The 24,911-nt window shown below is 30.8% G+C and overlaps 1 protein-coding gene across 3 annotated transcripts in view; it reads left to right on the top strand.

The window, feature by feature from the left end:
- Positions 1-24,911, top strand: part of LOC106790271 (putative protein TPRXL) — a 77,387-nt gene that overhangs the window by 50,374 nt on the left and 2,102 nt on the right. For 2 of the 3 annotated variants that reach the window (XM_014755168.1, XM_014755084.1), the window contains exons 3-5: positions 4,520-4,678; positions 5,267-5,383; positions 21,008-21,406. In XM_014755168.1, the coding sequence (XP_014610654.1) occupies positions 4,520-4,678; positions 5,267-5,383; positions 21,008-21,406 (675 nt within the window). The remainder of the gene's footprint in view (positions 1-4,519; positions 4,679-5,266; positions 5,384-21,007; positions 21,407-24,911) is intronic. The other variant, XM_014755251.1, reaches the window with a different exon arrangement.

Below are 24,911 nucleotides of genomic sequence, written 5' to 3'. Positions count from 1 at the left end.
AATAATAATAATAATAAATTACTATATGATAATTTGAAAAATAAAATAATTCGTCGAAATTTCAAGTAATGGAAAAATAGAAAGAAAAATAAACATATACCGTTGGTGACTTAAAGAACGACATAACCCAGTAGACAGGTCAAGAAAGAACAGAACGGAAGGGTAGGGGGAAAGAGGGGGAAGATCGCAAACCTACCGGTAACTCGTTTTTACGACTAACCGTAATCGTTTCTCCACGCGTACACGTTTGTTAAAGAGGCACATCTAACTGTCACGGGAGCATAAATCTTTCCTCCCCTTTCTACACTAGTTTTCCCATGATTATTATTACTTTACCTACTTTTTTTTACGAGGTTAACTTGCTAAAATTCTTCTTAAAGAATAAAGAGAAACGTCAACGAGACGGACTTAGAAAAGAAATAAAAACAAAATAATTACCTTAGTAAAATACAAATTGTGATGTCGGACGTATATCATAATATTTTAATCTTACATATAAACTTTTTTTACCTCCCAGGAATAAAAACATATTAAAACATTTTTAAAGAGTTTAAAAATTATTTTATAATACAATTCACAAATATGGCTTTACTTTTTTCTGGCTTCTTCAATGTTTGCATTTTAATTCATTTAAATTAGTATGTATATTTTAGAATTGTATTAACTCTTCTTAAAGTCTTTTTCACCTCGTGTGAAAAGGTTTAAATATTTTTTTGTTTATTTTTGTAATACAATCGAAAATATTATTTTTATCTCATTTATATTTGGACTTCTTTTTTTATCATTTCATTTAGATAATTATGTAGATCCAAAATTAGAATTTATGGAGAACACATTTTTTGTGGTTCACAACCCTCGGCTTTGAGAGAAAAAAAAAAGTAGCGTAAAAATAAAAACCATATTCTTATCTGACAAATTTAAATGGCAGGTGTGCAACCAGCCGGTTTAGAAGGTTCTCTTTCTCTCATAAGCACGCCACCTGTCTTCTTATGGCTTCTCCGTTCTTTATTTTCAAGATGAAATGTACTTTTCAAGCCTCACCTTACATCTCTATCTCTTTCTCTTTCTCTCTCATTCAACGTAGATATAACGTCGTAGTAGTAGAGGAGTATTTGTTATCACATCGATGACTACGTGGTGTGGCCGTGAATTCTCAAAGTCACGATCAACCTTGTTCGTAAAGATTACACGATATGTAAAATGTGTTTATCCTTTTAAAAGTGGAAGTAAAAAATATGTCTAGACATTTTTTTTTCTTTCCTTCCATTGATAATTCATTTATTCAAAAATATTACCACAATTTAATATATTTTATAATTATTATAATATTATTATTATATGTATCTCCTCTTTTCTTTTTTTTATTTCATAAGTATTATAATTCGTTGCAACGTTAATTAATTATTAGTTTTATTTTTGGCAAATTAATTATACGAAATAATAATTTGCAAATTTAATGATTTTCTATGACGATCGAATTTGTTTTTGTTTACTTTTGTTCTTTATTAAAAGTTTTAAAAAGAAATAAATTTATTTTTTTTTACGAAAGTAATGCGAATTTTTGTTTTAATCGCGATACAAGAAATTTGTCGAGAACATTTAATCGAGCTTCTTACAATCGTGAGTCATTTCTCTCTTTCTCTCTCTCTCGCAGACACACATATATATATATATTGCATTCCATGAGAAAACTAGTTTTATTAATTAAACTGAGAGACTTGCGACTTAGTCGTTCGCTTTCGCTAATTAAGCTCGCATCTAACCCGAATTCCTTTCAATTTTCGCCTATAATATGACATTTACAACACATATCTCATTTCATCTTTCTTCCTTTCTTTCTTTCTTTCTTTCTTTTTTTCTTTTTTATCAACTTTCATCAAATTTTAAACCGAGGTGTGAGAACGACGGTTAGAAAATTAAATTAAATTACAAAATATGATTTATGTTATATCTAATTTTATCATCTAAATTATTTCCATTTATTTTTGTTCCTTCTATATATATATATATATATATATATATATATGTGTGTGTATATATATGTATGTATTTGGGTTTAATGGTTGGTTGGACAAATAGTTCAAATGATCAGTTAAATGATCGCTCATTATGATTAGTGTATAAAAATTATTATAACCAGTTAACCAATTGAGAGATCGTTCAAGTCGTCATAAATTTTTGAGAGAGAGAGAGAGAGAGAGAGAGAGAGAGAGAGAGACAGACAGGCAGAGAAAAAAAAGGATAATAAATTTAATAAAAATATAAAATCACATTTTTCGATGAATCTCGTGTTACTATAATACTTCTTGCAGACACCTCTTATTCGTTTATATTCACACGAAAGAAACTCACGAAAACGTAATTATCCGCACGAGAGATTCCCTTTCGACAAAAAGAACCGACTTTTAATTTTTTTTCCTTTTTCTTTTTTTTCTTTTTCCTTTTTATTTTGTTTAGTATTCGAAAATAAGAATCACGTGCAAGACATTGCATCGAAGTAGTCGAATTCCAGAACTTCCTTTCTCGAGCTCGAAAGGAAAGGTGTGTGTTTTAAAAATCGCTCGATTGAAATTCGTAGCACTGTATTTAAAAAAAAAAAAGAATGCAACACGAGAGTGATCCTTGAAACGACCTTCTCGGTTTCCTGTTTGCTATCATTGCGTAAAATAATATCGAATTAAAAAAATAGTAATTGTATACTTTGTTATTGATTCTCTCGTATATAAGCAAAAGTTTAATTTTATTTATTCAATTAAAAAATTTGAAATTTTCTTTTTATTACAACGATATACGAATTCTACATATATTATATATTCACGACAATTGTGGATTTAATAATTATTAGAACAGTCAAAAAAATATTGGGTTTGCAACTAAGAGTGAGCATGATTACTTTAATAAAAAATCTACAGGTCCCCGGGGGGCCTTATTTGCCAACCCAATAATTAAAAATCAAACAAAATCAACGTTATTGCAGCATCGTACAATAACCAAATTACAATCTAACAAATTTCATACCAACAAAGTGGCGCCAATGCTGTAGCTAATTTTCTTTTTCGTAATTCAATTCGTGTTTTCTTCACATACGTGACAACAACAAAAAATAAAGAAGAAAAGGAAAATAAAAATAGCTGTGTAATAAAGTGGCGCTTCTTATTTAAGCGAAATGTGACACGTTCATTCAAAGGACTATTACACGAATATACAAAGAAATTACAACAAAAAAAAAAGGAAAGAAATAAAGAATACGTGCAACAGACTGCTAAATGCATCACTTCGTATCTACAATGTTTAACTGTGCCTTGTACATACATACATACATTAATACATACATATATATCGTATAATACATAGAGATACATAATGTTGCATTTATATATACATATATATGAAAAGTTACATAGCATACGTCTCTACAATCAACATTATTCTCATTCAACTTCATGTACAATTTCACACCTTACACAATAGCGAAAGACACGTAGTCCCAGACGGACCTGTCACGTTTCCGCGTCTACCAAGAACGAAAATAACTCGTTATTTACATAATGTAATGTGCCCAGGGCGATGATGAGCGTGGTGTGTGTTGTTTCCCTCTCTCATAAATAAAAAAGAATAGAAAATACAAAAAGGAAAAAAGAAAAACTGCTCGGGCAGAACTTTGTTCTTCTTCTTTATTCTACGATACTTTCTTTCCATTATATACCTCAAAATCATACGAAAAGAAAAGGTACTACTACTCCTGGGAATCCTTTATACAATTTTTATAACCCTAAGTCTTCCCCTTGTATATATATATTTATATTATTTGTTTTAGTTTGTTTGTTTTTTTTTTGTTTCTTTTTATAAATATTAAATCGACTTTTAAAAGTTTCCTTTTCTTCTTAGTAATTCAACACTGATAATATTTTTTTATTTTATTATTTTATCAAACAATATAAACAGAATGTGGATTATATATTATTTTATAAAATAATAGAAACATACAAAAAATATTTATATCCAAATCTTGATTTATTTATTGAACAATCAAGTTGAGAGTCACTATCATCCATTCTCCGTAATCTGAGATTTTCGCGGTTTCATCCTGCACGACGTGTTCGTTCAAGCCACAGCAGCATAACAGCTGCTTTATTCCAACGAGAATATATTCTCCATATTTTATTTAATTTTTCGGCTTTTTCTTTTCTTTTTCCCATATTATTTTCTTCAATTTTATATTAAACACTTATTTTGAGCTAACAATATATTAAAAATGTAACGATTTTGACATGGACAATGTGTATACTCGAGATAAACACAAAGGACAAAATTAATTAATCATTCCGCATAGATCTTATTATTTACAATGTAAAAATGATCCTTGAAAGCATGATGCAAAATCATGTTAATCACAGCTTTTGTACTCCGTTTTTATTTATAGTCAAAGAAGAGATTAGTATTGTTGTTGCGTTGTGGTGTATCTTATTGCGATGCATCTTAGAAAAGATTACTTTATCGTTTTAATAATATTTTTCAGCAGCCATCCGAAGAAGCAAAATCAGAGGACACGAAGCAAGAATTGTCCGGTGAATCTCCAGCAGAAGATGCGGAAGTGACAACGCCTACAGAAGGTAATGCTGCAAGTCCCAACACTGTAGCATCACCAGAAAGCAAAGAGCCTAAAAAAAAAGACAAGGTGTGTTATCATCCCATCTACGTCGTTTTTCATTTTTTTTTTTTTTACATTTTTCAAATTACACGCTAAAATATATTCATTTAAAAAATGTATATGAATAAAGAGATTGATTTATTAATTTACAGCCTGTTGGGTTAGATAAATAATTGACTTGATTTTATAAAATAGATTAAATATTAAATTTATATAAATTATTATAAAACTCTGACACACTTAGCAAATTTAAATGAATATAAGTTAAACAATTAAATATCAAGCTGAATCGATTAATACATCTTTTTTAGGGGGAAGGGGAGAATTTACAGTACTTTATATTTGAGTAAAAAATTCCGATGTAAACGAGTACAACAATTTTATTATAAGATCAATTATTTTCAATAGTATTTATAAATTTGTAATAATTAACTTTTGAATACTTGTGTATGTGCGCGTATTAAAATAATTTCATTAGAAATAGCATCAAGGATAATATCTACCATTTTCTTTATTTTTTTGTACTTATCAAAAAGAAATGATAAAAGATATAAATGATTAGATTATGTGTCGTATATTGTATTATACAATGAAGCTTTCTCGTTGTGTTCCTAGATGAGGAAAAAGTGGTCTTTGAGGTCGATCAGCTTTAGTAAGAAGGACAAGAGCAAGCCGGCTCGTGAAGAAGCACCTAAGAATGGAGACGTCACGAAAGAGGAGCCGCTGCCAGAGGTAAGTGCACTAACAAGAATGAAAAACTAGCTTCCTATTAGTCCCCTAACAGGAGAACAAAATCATTGATTCTGTAAACGACGGAAGTTAAATATTACTCCATTTGCCGTTGTATTTCTTTCTCTTTCTTTTATATACACTTTGTCTAAACACGCGTACAATTAAGTTGTCTTAATTAGAACTCTTCAAAATTTTCTATTTAATTATATAAGTATAGAAAAGAAAAAAAAACAATATACATACAACATACAACATACAATTATATATATATATTGTTTTTTTTCTTTATATATATATATATATATTTATTATTATATTCTATTATAATATAATATAGTAATATGTATTATTATAAAATATTGTTAATATACAATATATTATATTGTACAATATTATATTATTATTATTATATATATATATAATAGAGAAATAGAAAGATAACAATGTTACAAGTTAAATCAAAATGAAGAAGTTGTAAGATTTGCTCTAAGCTATAATGAATCTCTTGACTTTCTAGAACGACAATGCTAAAAGAAACACTCTTGCAATAAATCGCACTAGCCAGCAGACGTATAATAAGTAATACTAGGCTGCTCTCACCTCTTCTTATTATTTATATTTTTTTTTATTATCTCTCCTGCTTTCTCTCTCTCTCTCTCTCTCCCTCTTTTCTACCTTCTGGATTCAAAAAGGACATTGCGTAGGTGCTTTACCTCAAGATCACCAGGACTAATGTCCTTGCTTCTTCTTCTTCTTTACCATCGTCCTTCCTCTTTCTTCTTCTTCTTTTCCTCTTCTTCTTCTTCTTCTTCTTCTTCTTCATTGCAATCATGATTGGAAGGGGAGAATCATGAGTCATCCTTCTGGTTCATCGTACCTAGTAAGAGTTTCGTGATAGGCTGCTATGGAAAACCGGCTGCAAGTCGCGTTGAATTATCCCTTTTCTTATTCTTATTCTTCTTCTTGTTCTTCTTCTCCTTCTACTTACTATTTCTTATTCTTCTTCTTCTTGATGGCACCTCCTACGTTGCCATTTCTTTCTTCAATTTTTCTACTATTACTATCATTGAAAATGATAAGATTTCTTCTAAGACTCTTTCCTTATCTTCAAATTATTATATAGAAATGAAAAAAAAGAATATTCTATTGTAGAAAATTATAATCATTTTTATTGATTTTTTATTTGATTTTGTAATATTGAGTGTACATTATATTAGATTTTATAATAATGAAATTAATGATAAATTAATTTGTTGATTTAATTAAAAATGAAAAAGAGGAGTCAAACGTTTTATAATAAAACTGATGAATCAGCTTATGTTCATCTTCTTCAATTGAACAGTTCCGATATTGAAGGAACGATTATACTTTACCATGAATGTTTCGCAATTCGTAAAGGCTTTGAAATAATCGCACAACAACCTTCGCGCCATCGTTACCATCACGATGCTCACATTCAAACAGTTAGACTTTCACTCCCTTCAAATAGTTTGCATAGCAAATCTTTAAAATAATACATTTTATTCTTTTTTACACACGTGTTTGTATAAATATTTTGTATGTAAATATGTATAATATAAATTATCATTATTATTAATCGGATAATTCAGATAAATTTTATTAATAATTAAAATTATGTTTGATTAACATCTCTCGAAAAGATAGAAATTGTGCAACTATGTTTTTCTTTTAGTTCTTTTTTTTTTCTTAATTATTATCTAATAATAGTTCGTTTTCTACGAAGTCATTGTTAAAGAAAAAGGAGCAGCAACAGTGTTATTAAGACTTTGTAAGAAAGAAAATCGATAATCGAGGCAAACAAACCGGTCTTGTTACTTGCAAGCTTCTATCGCTCATTGTGTTAACCAGTAACATGGTTCAATGGCCCAAACTTCCCGGATATATACTTACCTGACGTGAAACATTGTTCGTCACCGCGAGAAAAAGCAACTACTACTAGTCTTCCGTTTTGTCACGTTCGTGCGTTACGAAAATAGAAAAGTAGAAAGTTTGTTTTAAACGTTCGTCACAACATTTTCCATTGTTTTTTTTTTCTTCTCTTTTCTTTTCTTTTAATCGATCCTAACACTTACGATTAAAATAACTAATGTAAGGTAAAAAGGTATATAACATAATTAGATATTATTTGTATCGAAGATAAATCTATATCATTTTTCATTTTCTATTAATTCCATTTCTAACATAATTCTATAATGTGGTCATTCGTTTAAATAATTAATGCAAAATTCTATTCGTTATATATTAGATATTTGTATTTTTGCTTGCTTTTATAAACTTATTCAAATTTTAAATTAGACAATTCATTTAACTGATAATATAATTATTAACAAGTATAATAATATTCTAAATTTGTTCGATTTATTATTATTATTATTATTATTATACACACTTATCGTATTTAGTTTCTAACACTCGTTCCATCAAAGATTGGTCTCCGTTGCTTAGCCAAGAAGTGTTCATTCGTTAACCCTCGTCATTCATAGCACACATATGGCACATTCACGATCAATGCCAATGTAATAGAGAATTCCTGAGTACACTCTCGTCGTTGCACTCTCCCTTCGAAAATAAAAAAGAAAAAGTATTTTACAGAGTACTCCCGACCCAGTCCAACCCCCTCACTTCACCTCTCACCCCCTTGCATCCTATGGCTTATAAAGTCATGGCCAACTTAAAAAGAAAAAAAATAAATCTACCCTTTAATCTGACACGTACATCTGCTCGAAGTATTTATTTTAAGTTTTTATTATTTTTCATTTATTACAAATGTATTATTTAATGGAATATTGAATTATTTTATAGTATATAACATTGCATCATTTTCTGTTATAGAAAATTACATATAACAGCTGAATAAAATTAAACAAATATATTTTTAATCAGAAAAAAACACACGAAGGTATTTAAAAAATATTATTATTTTTTAAATATATAAAAAAAAAGGACAGTTGTGCTTTTGTTAATTTGCATCAGTGCTTCGTTACATTCCATTATCTTTGGTTGGAGATAAAAACAAGCTCGGTGGTTCTAAAAATAAAAATACATTATTTATTATTCAAGATACGTCGTATATTATTCATAAAACGATAAATTCATTTAATCGGCTATACTTTTTCCTTTCTCTCACACACACACACACACATATATATATATTGTACGTGTCTCGTTACCATAACTCTATCTTTCTCTTAAGTTACTACCACTAACAACAACACTATTACTGCTATTACTACTACTATTACTCACAACTTTTGCTCTCAGATCTTCGAAAGAATTTTATACGATCGTAAATAAGATCGGTAGTGGAACTAAAAGGGAAAGGGAGGGAGGGCGTAGGTGGTAGTGTATCGTAGGTCGAGATAAAATACCTAAAACCCATCGTTAAATCTTAAATCTTCGTTATACCATTTCCTCATCGTCTTTTTATTTTCTTCATCTGTTATTTCTTGTTTTTTTTTTTTTTTTTTTTTTTTTTTTTTTTTTTTTTTTTTTTTTTTTAACTCTATCATAACGTTACGTAACTTAGTCATGTCACCACGTTTATATTTATACGCGTTTATTCTTCTTATTTTATTTTTATCCTCATTAAATTTATTTGTTATTGCATTTATATGTAATCACACTGGTATAAATAATACTATAATATTTTTTATTATAAACATGATGATAATTAATTTCTAAAAATCATATTCGTTGAAACTAAAATATAATATTTTGAATACCAATCGTTTAATAATCTTCATCCTCCGATGATTATCCTCCAAACGTTTATTCGCTTAAAGGAAAAAATTCAGTTTTCAATTTGTTCGTTTCTTTTTTCTTTTTTTTTTTTAATCGATAAAATATTGTTCACGTGTACCGAACATGTTTCGAAATCCGTTCGCAGTTTGACGTAACAGTTTGATCCGGATTTAGAGAATTTCCGTAAGCTTTATCTCCTTTGGTCCCTTCTATCCAATCTTTAAAAGAAAAAAGAAAGAAAGAAGTAAATCCTCGAAGCTTCTCACACTAAAACTGGCAAGGATCCCAGAATAATCGCGCAGTAAAAGGAGTGTTAGAAGTGTTTCGGAGTCCTTGGTGAAAAATACGCGATTGGGACGATACACCCGACACCCTTCTAGATACTTTTAAAAGATGAGTGCTTTCCAAAGAAAGAATGTGAGAGAAAGAGAAAGAAAGAAGAAGGGTTTCGAGGAGAAGAAGGAGTACTTGAGTATTTTTCTCAAGTGTTAGAAAGAAATAGAAAAGAAAGAGAAAGAAACAGAGAATATTCCTCTTTCGCACCTCAACGTCAATGTGACATTGTTTTCACACCCTTCTTTAACGTGTGTAAAGAAATAAAGAAAGGGTGTGGCCTTGCAGCAACCCCTCTTCATTTCCTTACCAATATATCCAACCGATGTCTTTTGTGACTTTTATCGTAAAAGAGAATTGGGGGATGAATCAGGATGGTTGTGGTGGTTGTGTGGTGATGGTTGGGCAGTTACACGGCATGCTGTTATTAATTAGCATGATGTTGCGTGCCTAGTAGAGGGTGGATGTGTGTCACCATCAAGGGTGCAACTCGAGTTTCTTCCCTCACTCTCTCTCTCTCTCTCTCCTTCATCTTTTTCTTCCCTCTTTCTCTTCTTCCTATAGTTCTACTTCAGTTCGTATGAGTCACCCTTATAATTTGAAAACACCTGTGTTTTATGGATTAAGAATGATAAGTCGCAAAAGAATAGATTGTTCATTACTTTTCTTTTTTATCAATCGAGTTTGTATTTATATGTGTTTATGCGTATCACGTAATGAAAGATTAATTTTATTTTATTTTATATATATTAAAATGTGTTAATATATTAAATTATAAATAATATTATTTATGTTGCTATAATAGAATTTTTCTAGATTTATATTAGGATATATGTATATTGATTACTTTTTTATATTGATGAATTAATCCTTAATTGTAAAATATTAGAAGACAAGTAGTTCGAGATTTTTTTATTTAAATTTTATTTAATTATATATTACTAATATTATACGTTTTTTTAAATCAATTTTAGAAAAGAATAATCAACCTCGTTTTCTTCGAAAATATACTCGAATGTCTGGCAAAGTATTCCTTTAAATCTTCTCCTAATTGCATTACTTAGATACAATTACTTCTAATTAGAAAACTAAGTTTATTTCTTCTGTGTTAGAAACAAAAAGAAAGAGACAGATAGAGACAATATCTCACAATTACATCTTTGATAAAACTTAAATTAATTCGTAGAAACTTTTCGTATGAATTAATCACAAGTCTGCAGAGAAGATTCATTTTATTGTAAAAATTCTAAATTTAAAATAAATTAAATTCACAGATAATATTTTAGATCATTCTCAATACTTTCTAAAATATGTTCTTTCTATTTTTTTATATAAAAATTGAACTTTCGCTTGTAATCTTTTACAAGGAATGTGTGTTGCGTGCATTGAAAAAAAAATAATAAAAGATAACGACGTATCATCTTCCTAGTATTTTAGATTATTATATTGAGAAAAACAAAACGAATCATCTATACTCTTAACCCAACACTATTACTACTACTAATACTAGTACTAGTACTATTACTATTACTATTGCTACTTACATTTATTACATATTCCTATCTCTCTCTCTCTCTCTCTCTCTCTTTCTATTTCTATCTAGAAATCAGTAAACGTTAAAGACAGCTTAGATTGCACATACAAAGAGACTCATACACGTGAACTTTTATCGAATCGTAAGAAAAATCGATTCTTTCCTTCGTCCATTGCAACAGTGGTATATAATACATACACATATAGATATATATACATATACATATACATGATAGTGCCGACGCATTCAAAAACCGGTTTTCATTGGCCACGGAAGGCATCTCAGTAGTAGTTTCCACTCGCTTCGATTTCGTTCCTAATGGCCTCGATGAAATTTATCCGACAAATATACTCCTTCTTTTACAGTCTAACTTCTTACACACTTTGAAAACATTATTTTATTCAACTAACAAGATTTGCATTTAAGTCCAATCTTATTATACACAAATATTTTCTTCTTGTTTTATTGATACCTTTTACGACCATTGGTCGTAGAAATAAACGACTTTTTTTATTTCCTTTTTTTTTTTTTTTTTTTTTTTTTTTTTTTTTTTCAATTATTCATAATCATTGATCAAATAATTGTCAAATGATTATTCGTATAAATAATAATTTTTCATTAACGTTATATTGTATTACAAAATCAAGCAGGAGATATAATATGGAAGTAAATCAATATCAATATAAAATTTTAAATAAACTAATATTATTTAACAATTATTATTTTCTTTCTTTTCTTTTCTTTTTTTCTTTTTTTTTTTTTTGTATGGAAAGAGAGAATCGTTCGGGAGTAAATTTTTCCTTAAACTCTTGGAATTCTCGGCGTATCTTCCGCCATCGTGGAAAAATCGAATTTGTCTGCTTCTCTTCTCTTTTTCTTCGCACCATGGGAGAATGTATGTATGCATGTACGCTTCGTCGCATCCAATGAAAAGCTGTCGCTTTTTAAAGGGGTGAGAAAAACTGTCTATCTCTATCTCTCTCTCTCTCTCTCTCTCTCTCTCTCTCTCTCTCTCTCTACCACACTGTATCTCTTTTGATACCATTCGATGTCACTCTCTCTCATTCTTTCTTTCTCGTTCTCTCTTCTTCTGTTCCGTATTCGTAAATCACCAAGCGTTGACGACGAGAACTCTCTTACACAAAAAACTATCTCATCCTTTTTTCCACAATTCAAAGCCAATCATGTTACTTTATGTATAGTTACAATGTACGACACATGAAATGTTACTTAAAAAAAAAAAAAAGAAAAAAATAAAAAATAAAAAGAAAAATAAAAATAATAGATACACCACACATAGATGTGGGTGGTATATATGCAAAAAAATAGAAAGAAAAAATACGTAGCTAGCATTCGAGTTGTTTTTCAAAAAGTCTCGTTTCAACGTTCACAATTACTTTTTCGTTTAATTGCATTTTCTTTTATTTCTTTTTTTTTTTTTTTTTCTAAATCAAACAAGGAAGATAGAGAAAAGTTCAATGAACCAAACGAAATCATTTCGGCAATGCGTATCGACGTATTTCAACAACGTTTCACTCTGCTCGAGTTAGACGAAGAATAGAAAAGAAAAGAAAAGAAAAAAGAGAGATAGAGATAGAGTGATGTGGGTGGGGAGGAGTAGGAAGAGGAAGAGGGGGTGTAGGGAAGGGACAATACGCAATTACGAACTACTCAAACCTCGAGTAGTCAAGAGAGAAGAAAAAAAAGAGAGAGAGTGAGATAGAGGAATAGGTCTTGGCACCTGGCCAGAACTGTTGAACGTTTTCCTCTTGGACGTGTCTAAAAGCCATCCTAAGGTTGTTTGGATTAAATGGATTATCTGAAGAGGAAGAAAGAGGCTTTCTTGTCTAATGTTTTTCTTCTTCTTTTTCTTTTTCTTTTTATTATAATCGATAGTAATTTGATAGTTGTAAGAATCACAGATCGAGAAAACGTATCCGACCACACGCGTGCTTATTAAAATTAAATTATTAACAGAAAGAAAAAGACATAGAAATGAATCTTCTTCGTTTTATTGAATTTATTTAATGATATAATATCGAATGAAAAATTTGGCGGGCGGGGAGGGAAAGGGGAAATAAAAACAAAAATAATGTAACGAAACAATTGTCGATAAATCGTTAATATTATTAATTAAATTTGTATTCTTCTTTATACTTGTAACAACCAACGAGTAAGAATATATATTTTATTGTATATTACACGAGACTCATGACACGATAGAAATACATTTGTTCAACTACCAAAGATGATAGTAAACTGACTATCAAACACCACCACCCCACCCTCTTTCTAATGTATTATTTCAATACTTTTTCATATATTCTTGTCTTTCTATTTTCCTAGAGAAGAATAAATCAAACTGATGGATTGGTGGGATTGGGGTTACTGTTGTAAATGGTGAATAGTTTTTATTGGGCTTTTTTTGTTTATGACAAAAACTATTTACTATCTATCCACTAACTCCACTTCCTTGGAATGGAATTTAGAATGTCGTGCAAATTGTATATTCGTGTTATACGATATATATATGTTGCACGCGTGACAAATCAACGTCGCGTGCAATTACTTCAGCCCTCTTTGGATTTGGGCGTCGTCGTCAACGTCGTCGTTGTCGACGTTGACTTCGTCGTTGACTTCGTCGTAGTCGTCGTCGTCGTTGTCGTTGTCTAGGAGTATCGAGCGTCCCGACGCCGGGACGCGCGGAGCTGTTGCCATGCCGACAGACGAAGCTACCAGGGCTTTCCCTATTCGTTCGTTGTGTCTCGGTTCTTCTACTGATGGCTTCGAGTTGCTACCGAACACCAAATTTGTTCCAAATTTTTTAATTCATTTATTTTTTTTTTTTTGTATATTTTTACTTTTAGAAGGAAGGATAACATACATTAGAAACTTAAGAATTTATCCATTTACTCTCTTACTCGTATCGTATAAGTTTATTTTATTTTATTTTATAATTGATTTTAGGAATATTATTTTCTTCTAATTGTAAGAATATATATATATAATTGTTATTTGTAGTTTTGATTTCATTTTAAATTATTAAAGTATATTTCATTCATTAATTGAAAAACCAATCCCAAGAAGTTGCTTAGAACGTATTGGAAAAAAAAATTTCGAATTTATATATAATTTATATTACATTAAAAAAAAAAAAAAGCAAATATAATTTAACTTAACGAACAATCAGACTGTAAGAGTATATAAATCTTTCTACTATTTGCTTTTTTTAATTTGTAGAATAAAATTCAATTGGGAAGATAAATTTAAGAATATCAATTAAACAAAAATATATTATAATCATTATTAGATTTAGGAGTCTACATATGTTATCAATATCTTATGAGTATCTTTCAGTTTTCTACTTGCAGAGTTAGTTAATTTAATTCAAATGAATAGAATGAAAACTTCTTATGTTAGTAGATTATTATACAACGAACCCCATCTGTTTAATCATCTCTCTAATGCGATTCCAAAGTTTCTCAGTTGGTAAAGTAAAATCTAACATCTTCTATTCGTGTCTCTCAATCGAGGGAAGATAATAATTCCTCGTGTGTTAGTTGTTAGTCTTGCTCGATGCTGCCACCAAGCATGCTTTTCGGAAGCTAAATCTTAAAACTGGGTTGGTTTCGCAAAACAGAGCTCTAGATGGATTCCGATCAAACTCTGATATAACAATCTTTATAATATATTTAATTTATCTATCAATATTATTCACCTTGTTTCTTTCTTTCCAGCCCCTCACCCCCCCCCCAACCCTTTATCTATATAGAAATTAAAAAATAAAATTAAATAATTCACCTTTTTATAAATTTTAATATTCTTCATAATCTCTTCGAGTTTATTTTTATTACCAATAATAATAAAAATTCTATCTCTTGTTCTCTTTTTTTCTTTTTCTTGTTATTTTTTTAATTCTTATTTCTTCAAAATTAAACGCTAATTACGCTTTTATCAATTAATTGTAATTTAATTACAGAACGCAAAATCTATTTTCCGAAAATATATTTATACATTTATTTATTTGTGAAAGAATATACTTCTTATAAAAAGGATAAAAAAAGTATAAAGTTATGATGAATAATTCACGAAGAAATAAATCAAATAAAAGCACGTTTCATTTAAACTTGATCCTTGAATGCTTTAGTCTCGTTACTAAATACGGTAGAGGATGGTCAGTGCCGAGTTTGAATACGGATAAGCTATTTTTACATTAACAACTACTAACAAACTAGTTCCACTCGTATGCAAATAACTTTCGCGAAAATATTAAAGATATTACTTTGCCAAACTTTCGTGAATAATATGCGAACAATTTATTCTTTTTTTTTGTTCTTTCTTTTTCTTTAGAAAATATTAACAAATTTTAAATATAGATCATCCTCCCCATACTTCTTATTACATCTCTCTTACACACGCTTTATACAATCACGTAATAAAGAAAATAATATAACATTGAAGATTAATAAAACCATTAAAATGAAAATACCTACAATATACAATAACGTTTGATCAAATTTCGAATATTTTTAAACCCATCGCTGTATTCAAATCCTACTTATCTGTTCAACTAACTATCATGTTCCTTAACTTTTCTTTAGGTTATCCAAGAATAGAAACCTATGGTGGTTTTGTGGTGTTAATTTTTTCTTTTTACTAGACACATATGCTAGCATTAACTATAAGTTTCTAGTTCAACGCTAGGTATTACTAGTATCTTTATTCTACTCAACATATTCTATCTCTCTTTCCCCTTTTTATCTCTTTCGTTCTTTCATTCTTTAATTCTTTCTCTCATTCTAATCGTTACTCTCTCTTCCTAGTTTCACGTTCCTCCCACGTTTAAATGTTGGAGACCGGTTTGCACTCTTCTAATGCATCTAATTCTCTTTTCTCTCTAATATTATTCTAATCCGTTCTATACAATCTTCCATCCATTTCCAAACTCGTCGTAGTCCCTTTTATTCCGTTTAACAAAGGAATACAATAACGTGGGTCGTTGATTCGAAGGAAAAGTTTAACAAAAAATAATAATAATAATAATAATAATATATTTTATTTTTATTAAAGATAATCGATGACACTTACTTCCTTTCGATAATTATCCGAAAATAAATTCGAATGTAAATATCGAATGATTTATTTAAAATTAATAATAAATAAAAAAAAAAACAACGCGTATATGAGATACGAATAATGTTTGTCTTCTTTAATCGCATCTTATTTTCTCTTTTTACATTTATTTTATTTTATTTGTTATCTTTGTTACTCTCTCTCTCTCTCTGTCTTTTTTTTTTCTTTTTTTCTCTCTCTCTCTCCCTCCCTTCGCTGAGTTCGTTTTCGATAAACAACAGACAGTACACGTTCGCATGCCGTGTAGTTCGACACGAGAAAACGATCTTTTTACTTGTGTATCTATCCTCGTGCAAAGTTATACGAAGTTACATTTCTACGACGTAGTTTCATTATATTCCTTTTTTTTTATGTTCATTTTATAATTGGTTTAGATATGAACCATTTATTTATTTCATTTTTATTCGATTCGACAATTCGAAATTTCGGTTTAATATAATCATTCTTTTTGTATTTTCTTTTTCTTTTTTTTTTATATATTATCATTTTATTTATCATTTTATTTCTATAAATTGTCTCAAGAATATAACTTATTAATTAATATAAATATTCTCCTTTGTTTCTTTTTGTTATATATATTTTACTAACAATTAATATTTTCAATATTATAAATTGAATTAGAATAATTTTTATCCTTCTTTTTTTTCGTAATATTATTTACATTCATCCTTCGAGATCTAATTACAATAATTTAATTTCTAAATTAATCAAATCTTATCTCGACGAATTGTAATATTTTATTAACAATTAATTTCAATATTGAATAATCGTATTTTATTATTATTTCAAATTTATTTCTTGTCGTGATAATTTATATTTATCATCCAAACTGAATTCAAATCTATATAAAATTATAATTGATCATTTTACTTTTTGTTTTACATTAAAAAAAAAAGAAATAAATAAGATAGAAGAAAAAGTATATATAATTTTTGTATTTTAATTTTATTTTCTTTTTCTTTCTCTGACATTCTATATCGGAACTCTCTCTCTCTCTCTCTCTTTCTCTTTTCTATCTTTCTATTTCTTTCTATTTCTTTCTCACACTAACAAGACGTGGGACGATCCTCTTCGTCGTCTTCTCTTCTCGTCGTCGTAGTCGTAGTTGTCGTCGTGGGTTTCTATATAAATCCTCGTGAACTCACTGGTTTCTCCGAGTAGTTCGCCATCGGCAAACAGTTCGCACGGATCATTCTCTACGAGTACATAAGTGATATATATACATACATAAATATATATACAAATACTTAATTTTACAGTTTATGTACGTGTGTTCCTCATTGCATATTTGTGTGTATCGTTTTAATTATAGGTAAACATTTATTAAAAAGAGAAAAAAAGAAGAAGCAATAGAAAAATTGTGCAAACTTTTTTTTTTCATTAATCTTTTATATCGTGAACTAAACGAAAACGATCGATCGAGATATATTATTTTAAAAAAAGGAAATCTTATTATATATATTAGATAATTTTTTTCTCTAAAAATATATATAATTCAAATCACATCTTTTTCTCCTATTCAAATTCTCAAATTTCGATAATTTTCTTATATAAGTAGTAATGAGGGGTGGGAGAGAGCACGATGGAAGAGAGGGGTTTTTGCAGTAAACGATAGTGATTCATATTTCAATGCTATTTTTCACTCGGCCATGAGCCACACAACGATTCGTATTTCTATTAATAGAATTAAGACAGATAATTGTAATTAATCCAGTAAAATCTTAAAAACCACTTTTTCTTATTGTTATTGTTAGTATTTTTTTATTTTTTTTTTAAAACTCATTATGAATAATAATAGATATATCCTTATACGGTAACCCTTTTCTTTTCAAGGATAATCTTCTTCGAAGTAGACTATTCTTAGGATAATAATACCGTATTAACGTAAATCGAAGAAAATCCATATTCTCGTAGAGTTTCTGTTGAACTTTGGAATTGTTTTGACATTCAAATTTAAAACTTTTTCGCTATATCTATGCGTTTGATTTATCTCGATCGTTTGTTTAAAAGTATAGGTATTTGATAAAGTTTTTTTAAAATTCGTGACAGTTAAACAACGAGTGAAGTGTTCGAAGGACAAAAAAATATAAAATAAAAAAGGAATAAATATTAGATTGAACAACAATAAAATATATATACAAAAGAAAAGATTATATATTTTGACGATGGAGTCGGTCATTAAATTAGGACGAGGTATGAGCAATGGCGTATATAGAGCTGCCGGTGCCCTTTCCCGTGGAGCCCAATACTTTCTGGCAGCAGTCCCATTTATGTGGTGGAAAGTCGACGTTGCGGTATGATTGACAAATTATATATTTATATATATAATTATATCAAGGCTAATATTATTAATTAAGTAGGTTCTTCTAATAAATTGAAAACTGAAAATGTGAATATTTCTATAAGTTCTCCATTTATTTTTATTATAATTCAAGAGATATTTGTTATAAACAAAAAATTAAATTTGTTACTAATTTATAAGATAATGTTATAGGAAAATGAATTAGACGGCGCTAATATTTTCGTTTGACATTATATATATATATATATACTTTTATTAATTCATTTATGTGATATCTAATGCATAAACAATATTTAATATATAAGAGTGTTATAAAACTAACATAAAATATAGTAAATTGATGAATATGAAGGGAATATTGTTACCTCATCGTAACACGATTCAATACTACGCAGTAAAATATATACTGAACGCAATTCGATGCGAACGTATTCGTATCATCTTAGACGCAATTAGGTCCTACGAAAGATAATGATTTATAATATACATGGAACTCCTCTTCAACAGTTGGAATTAGTATAACTAATTGTAGAAGAAAAGTTGAATGCATTATCGATTATGTACATAGACGCCATGTTCTTAACTAACAATTAATGATCCCAAAAAATGTTGGCACAGGGGTACTTCAACGGTATATCTTTTAGGTATCATCATTGTCAACTTGAAATTAAATTTAGAACGTTAACACGAATGATGATCATTCAGTAACGTAATTAGAAAATTTTCATTTTATTATATTATTGAAATTAGTTGAATATTTTATTTTTCATTTTTTTTTCTTTTTTTCTATTCAAATTATTACGATTCAGTTTGTTTAAATTATTATTGGCAACGAGAGATGGTAACAACGGCAACGTACTTTGAGAAAGCATAAAAATAGTAAGAAGAACATAATACCAAGATGTAACTTAGCTAGCACAGGGGTAAGCAACACTGTGAAAGTATAAAAGCTCGAAGCAAAGCTCGAAACAGAAGCTTGCCAGTTGTTATCGTAGTAGTAATATGTGCTATAGTAATGGTTAGTGTTAGTATGCGTTTGGAAACCGAAAATAGAACGAAGAAAGACGCTGACTCGAAAGTTCAGTCTTTCGTTTCTTCTCTCCTGTTTTCTTTTTTCCTCGCATTATTTCTTTTTTCTACTTCGTTATTTTAAATAAATACTTGCGGCAACTATTAGATGCGAATTAGTCGGCCAATTTGTTTATATATTTATTTATTTGTGTTCGTTTTTATGATGAATACTTTTCTCATTCGATCGAAGAATAATTGTAATTCAATTTCCTGTTACTACTCAAAGTCTTCTGGCAAATCTTTATGACAGTCATTTGATGAATATTATTATAACCAAAGTAATAAAATTATTTCTGTTCCGCGTTGCATGATGAAAAATAAAAAAATAATCGTTAGATTATTGTGTGGTAATTAGCCAAACACAAAAAATCTACGAATTGGCGAGAAATTTAAAAACAAATTTTCTTTAAAGGTATTTTTTATATTTGTATGTATATGATATATATATTTTTGCACAGATCTATTTTTTTTTGTTTTTAAAGCATTTAATGCAATCAGCATGCAATCGTATACATATTCATATATTAAACCGATGGTAAATATGCACGTATGCATCATACTGTATACATATATATATTGAAACACACAAAAAAAAGTAACACACATGGCTTTTCTACCGTTCTCTTCGTTTATACGTTGCAATATATTATCGTCGGACACGCTCCGACGAACCGAATAAATGTCCTTTCGCAATTTCGATCTGTAAAACATCGAAATGACAAAAAAATAGCAGAGGTCGACAAAAAAAATTGTGTCCGGAATTTTCGACAGTTCCAAATCGATACACACTTTTTTCTATATGCGTGTACGTATTATAATGTATTCCAAATACACGCAGAGAAATATTATTAACATGAAATCATCAAATCTTTTATTAACCTTTTTTAAAACTTAATTCCACACAATGTTTTCTTCGTTTCCAAGAGCTAAAGCCAATTGTGAAAACATCTAAGTTACGAAACAATACACCATTTAATTGAACTTCATCGGAAGAAGGTGGTAGGTTAACCGGAAGTTTATTTTTCCTACTTGTTACGGACAATGATCTCTCTCTCTTTCTCTCTTTCTTTCATTCTTTCTGTCTCTTTCTTTTTCTTTTTTTAGCATACACGAATGATTCCCTGGCAACATTCCAACTTTCAATAGAGTTCCTTTTCTCCTTTTGGTGACGAGCCAAAGTCTTCACCAGCAAAGCAAGCGTGTTAGAGAAGATATATCCCGAATTGCCTTGGGCATTGATCTGCTTACAATCGATTTTCTATTCCCTTGGAAGCTAATGCAGTTTTTATCGGTTTATCCTTGCTAATGTTCTGGCACACGGAGAAACACGAACTACTTTTGTGTGTCCCAATCCGTTCACTATAAATTCTTAGAATTATCGTGATAAATTCTATAAAACACTTCAAAAAGTTATAAAGTATTAACACTGTATTAAATAATAATATACTAGTACTTTTTTTATCTAATACAAACTTATCGATTTGTTTAGAGCGGCGAGGATTGTGATCAAGGAACTGTGACCGGTAGTCCAGCGGAAGAAAACAAATCCGATGCAAGCAGTCCGTCGGAAAATAACAGCAGTACGCCATTATCACCGGCAGTAGAGGCAAACGAAGAGTCATCAGCAACAACAACGACGACGACGGCGACGACGACAACAGCGGCAGCAGCAGCACCAGCACCAGCAGTTGCTACGACACCAGAAACATCAACAGAAGCACCAACAGCAGTAGCAGCAGCAGCAGCAGCAACAACGACGCCACCAGCAACTAGCCCAGTTGCCGAGGAAAAGAAAGAGGAGCCCACTCCTTCCGCCCCTACTCCCGTTCCTCTAGAGGATAAGAAAGGAGATGTCGAAAATGTCGAGGGGGAAAAGAAAGTAGTTGAGGTCAGTCCAGCAGACGACGGTGGTCAGTCCTTAACAGACTCAATCAAAGCCTCCGTCTTCCAAGTTCAACCAGTCGATACGCCGTCTATCATTGAGAGGAAAACCAGTGAGGATCTCCCATCCCAATTTCCATCGAGTCCTCCTCCAACTCCAATCGAACCATCGCCCTTACAACAAGCTCAGCAGGCAGCAGCAGCAACAGCCGTAACTGTTACAGCCCTTGCTAAAGCTTTAGAGTTGCCTGTTGAACCTGTTATAGATAAGGACGTTGCTACAACTGAGGTCAATCCAACTTTACCGCCAATATTACACCAAGACCCTCTAGAAGACGCACCAGAATTCTCATTGCTCACTCGCGTTTCTAACAACGATCCACTCGAACAATCATCTCCAATTCTCTCGAACCTTGAATCAACAACTACAGTTATCGAAAAGATAATAATCCCTGCCAATGTAGATTCCACTCTATTGCTTACAAAAGACGAACCTGTGGGTATCGTTAACAAGACTGATGATAAGACTGTTTCTGTACTGACGGAACCCGATAAGACTAACCCTAATTCCGAACTAAAAACTGGTAAGACTAATACAGACATTTTGGAACATTTAGTAACTATTGTCGAAGATATTCCTAAAAGCCCTAAATGTAATGTTTCGGATGACATTGTCGAAGATATCCAGACGCCTGAACAATTACAGACTGACGAAATTAAACTGGACAAAAATTTTGATATTCTTATTGAATCTAAACAAGTATCCAATGATCCAATTGATACATGTATCAAAGATGACAAGAAGGTTCTTATTGATGATACACCATCGTGCGAGGTGGAAGACGACGAGGTGATCATATTGGAAGAAGTTAAGAATTCAAATCCGTCCAAAGATGTTTTAAATCCTGAAGAAACGTATCAGGAACATATCGTAGAAGCCAAACCAGCAGTAGTCATACCTTGCGAAGAAGTAGAGATAGAAAATGATGAAGTCCAAATAATCGAAATCGTGACACCTAAAGTAGAAACTGAAAACATCGTTGACGAGATTTTGAGCGAAGAAAAAATCGAGACAAAGCCAGTATCATCAAACACAAGCTTGTTAGTGGAAGATGATCTTTCAGAGGAACCATTCAAAGTAGAAATTCCATCTCCTCCTCCTCAAGATGTTATGAAACCCAAAGATCAACTTGTGACAGAATTAATAACTCTTATCGAGAACTTTGCGACTGAAGAAAAAGATATATGCGACATTGCTGAAGTCGAAAGTTCAGTTATTTTGCCAATGACAGAACCAAGAGAATCCTTTGAAGAACTTATACCTGAACAACCACATCCACCACCACCACCGCCACCTCCATCATCTTCAACAACATCGACTACTATCACCGAAGTCGCTTCCAACGATCAATTGAATAACGTAGAAACAAAAGAATCTTTAGAGGACTTGACAAAAAATGCCAATGAACTCTCGTCGAGTTCACAAAAAGACACAATAGTTACGACAGACGTTTCCACGGAAAGACAGAGTCCATTTTTAAGTACTGTTACGGAAATCACAACATGTTCACTACAACCATCACTACCTTCCACTCCTCCACCTCCCCCTTGTCTTCCTACCAAAGAGGATGAAGATTCTTCTTCTCCTTTAATTGAAAGTAGCTCAGTAAAGTTCCCAGATTCACCACCACCACCACCTGCAGCATTATCTCCTCCTTCCTCACCTCAATGTAACATTAGTCACGTGTCCGGTAATCAAACAGAAATTGTCCCAACGTCAGTCAAAAGTCCAAATCCAAATACTATCATCCAATCCAGTATCGTGTCTAGCACAACAACAGCAACGACAAATGATTGCTCGCAAACTCAGTTGCACGATGACCAGACCGATGATTTGAAGACGGAGTCGGTATCTCAGAGCCTCAGTTCGTACAATGATTCAGAAGTTGAATTGAAGGACAGGTTAGCCCAATCCTTGGCGGAGACGGAAAACCAGAAGGATACCTTATCATGTCGATCGTTGAAGGACGATGTCTCAGCTGTCTTCCAGGAGTACCACCAGGTGACTAACATGCGACACAACCTCCTGGCATGAATTGGGGCCAGCCAAATTACACTTTGGCAGTGCTCGCTCGTTACCAAGTATATCTCTCGTCGTTACGGTCCGCACCACCACAAATATCTTCTTGTCTCTTGTCGTATAGATATTCGATAAATAAGTATACATTTATATACATATATATGTATATATGTGTATACTTATATATCGATGACCACCAACATCTCAATTGTCCCTTTAATATTTCCCCTTATCTTATTAAGTATAACAGTCTTATCCAAACATCATTCTTTCTTCTTTCTTACTCATCCCAAATCTTTGTCGTTCTATCTTTATCTCTCTCTTTCTCTTTCTTTCTCTCTCTCTCTCTCTCTCTCTCTCTCTCTCTCTCTCTCTCTCTCTCTCTATCTCTTATTCTCTCGTGATCGACATTGATACATCTCTAGTGTCATCAAATCTTTTTCCCGACAATATCTCTCATATCCAATATCAATCATATTTTCTCATTCTTTCGACGGAGGGGTCAAAATGATGAAACCTGACGACTGCATCTTCATAAATATAAAGGGTTTTCTTTGCACGTTTACGTATTTTTTGGTCGTCACTCTACGAAACTCTTGCCTTCATACTCATATATTTACTCACTCACTCACTCACTCACTTACTAGCTTACCCCGGTGCTCTTTTGTTTCTAATCAAAAAGATAATAGACCTTTTACCCGTGTTGCTTTGGCCAAATAAATCCTTACTTCCTTGCAATGGATCAATCATTCTCCCACTCTCTGCCCGAAAGCAAAACCCCTCTTATCTTTAAGTGTCTATGTTGAGGGTCTCGTCAAACATTTATCCTTTATTCTGTTGAACGCACAAACAAATTAAATGAGGAGGAATCACTTGTTTCATTCCTCTTCAATAATCCCTGATCATCCAACTCTGGTTTTATATTGTCACACCTTCAACAATTCATTCCCCCTTTAATACCATATCACCAAATTATTACCGCCCAACAAAAAATTCCTTGCGTTGTTTGCCTCTTGGTTTTCTTGATACGATATATTATTATTAACCTGGCTTTACATTAAAAAAAAAAAATATATATATATATTCAAAATACACTGAAAAGAGTAGAGCCAAATTAATTGTAGAGCTCGGTAATGATTATTATTATTATTATTATGTGTATGTTAAATAGATTTTAAGAAAGCATATAGCAAATCAGTTTCTTATTAGAAACACGTCATCTAATTAGACAAATTTGCTATTATTATTAATATATTTAATATGACATATAGTTCGCTCGAATATTAGATCAATTATATATAAAATAGAGTGAAACTCATTGATAGACGTGAGATCTTTTTTTTTATTAATCATTTAGATTAGTAGAAAACTGGCGCCTTTGATGGAGCAGCCTTGGAGTTGATGAAAACAAGTGTATTTTTTTTTTTTTTTT

This window comes from Polistes canadensis, unplaced genomic scaffold (genome assembly GCF_001313835.1).
Source record: "Polistes canadensis isolate GaletaPanama2010 unplaced genomic scaffold, ASM131383v1 scaffold_0, whole genome shotgun sequence".
NCBI lineage: Eukaryota > Metazoa > Arthropoda > Insecta > Hymenoptera > Vespidae > Polistes > Polistes canadensis.
The sequence above is the reverse complement of the archived record's forward strand: the minus strand, read 5'-3'. Positions and strand labels throughout refer to the sequence as shown.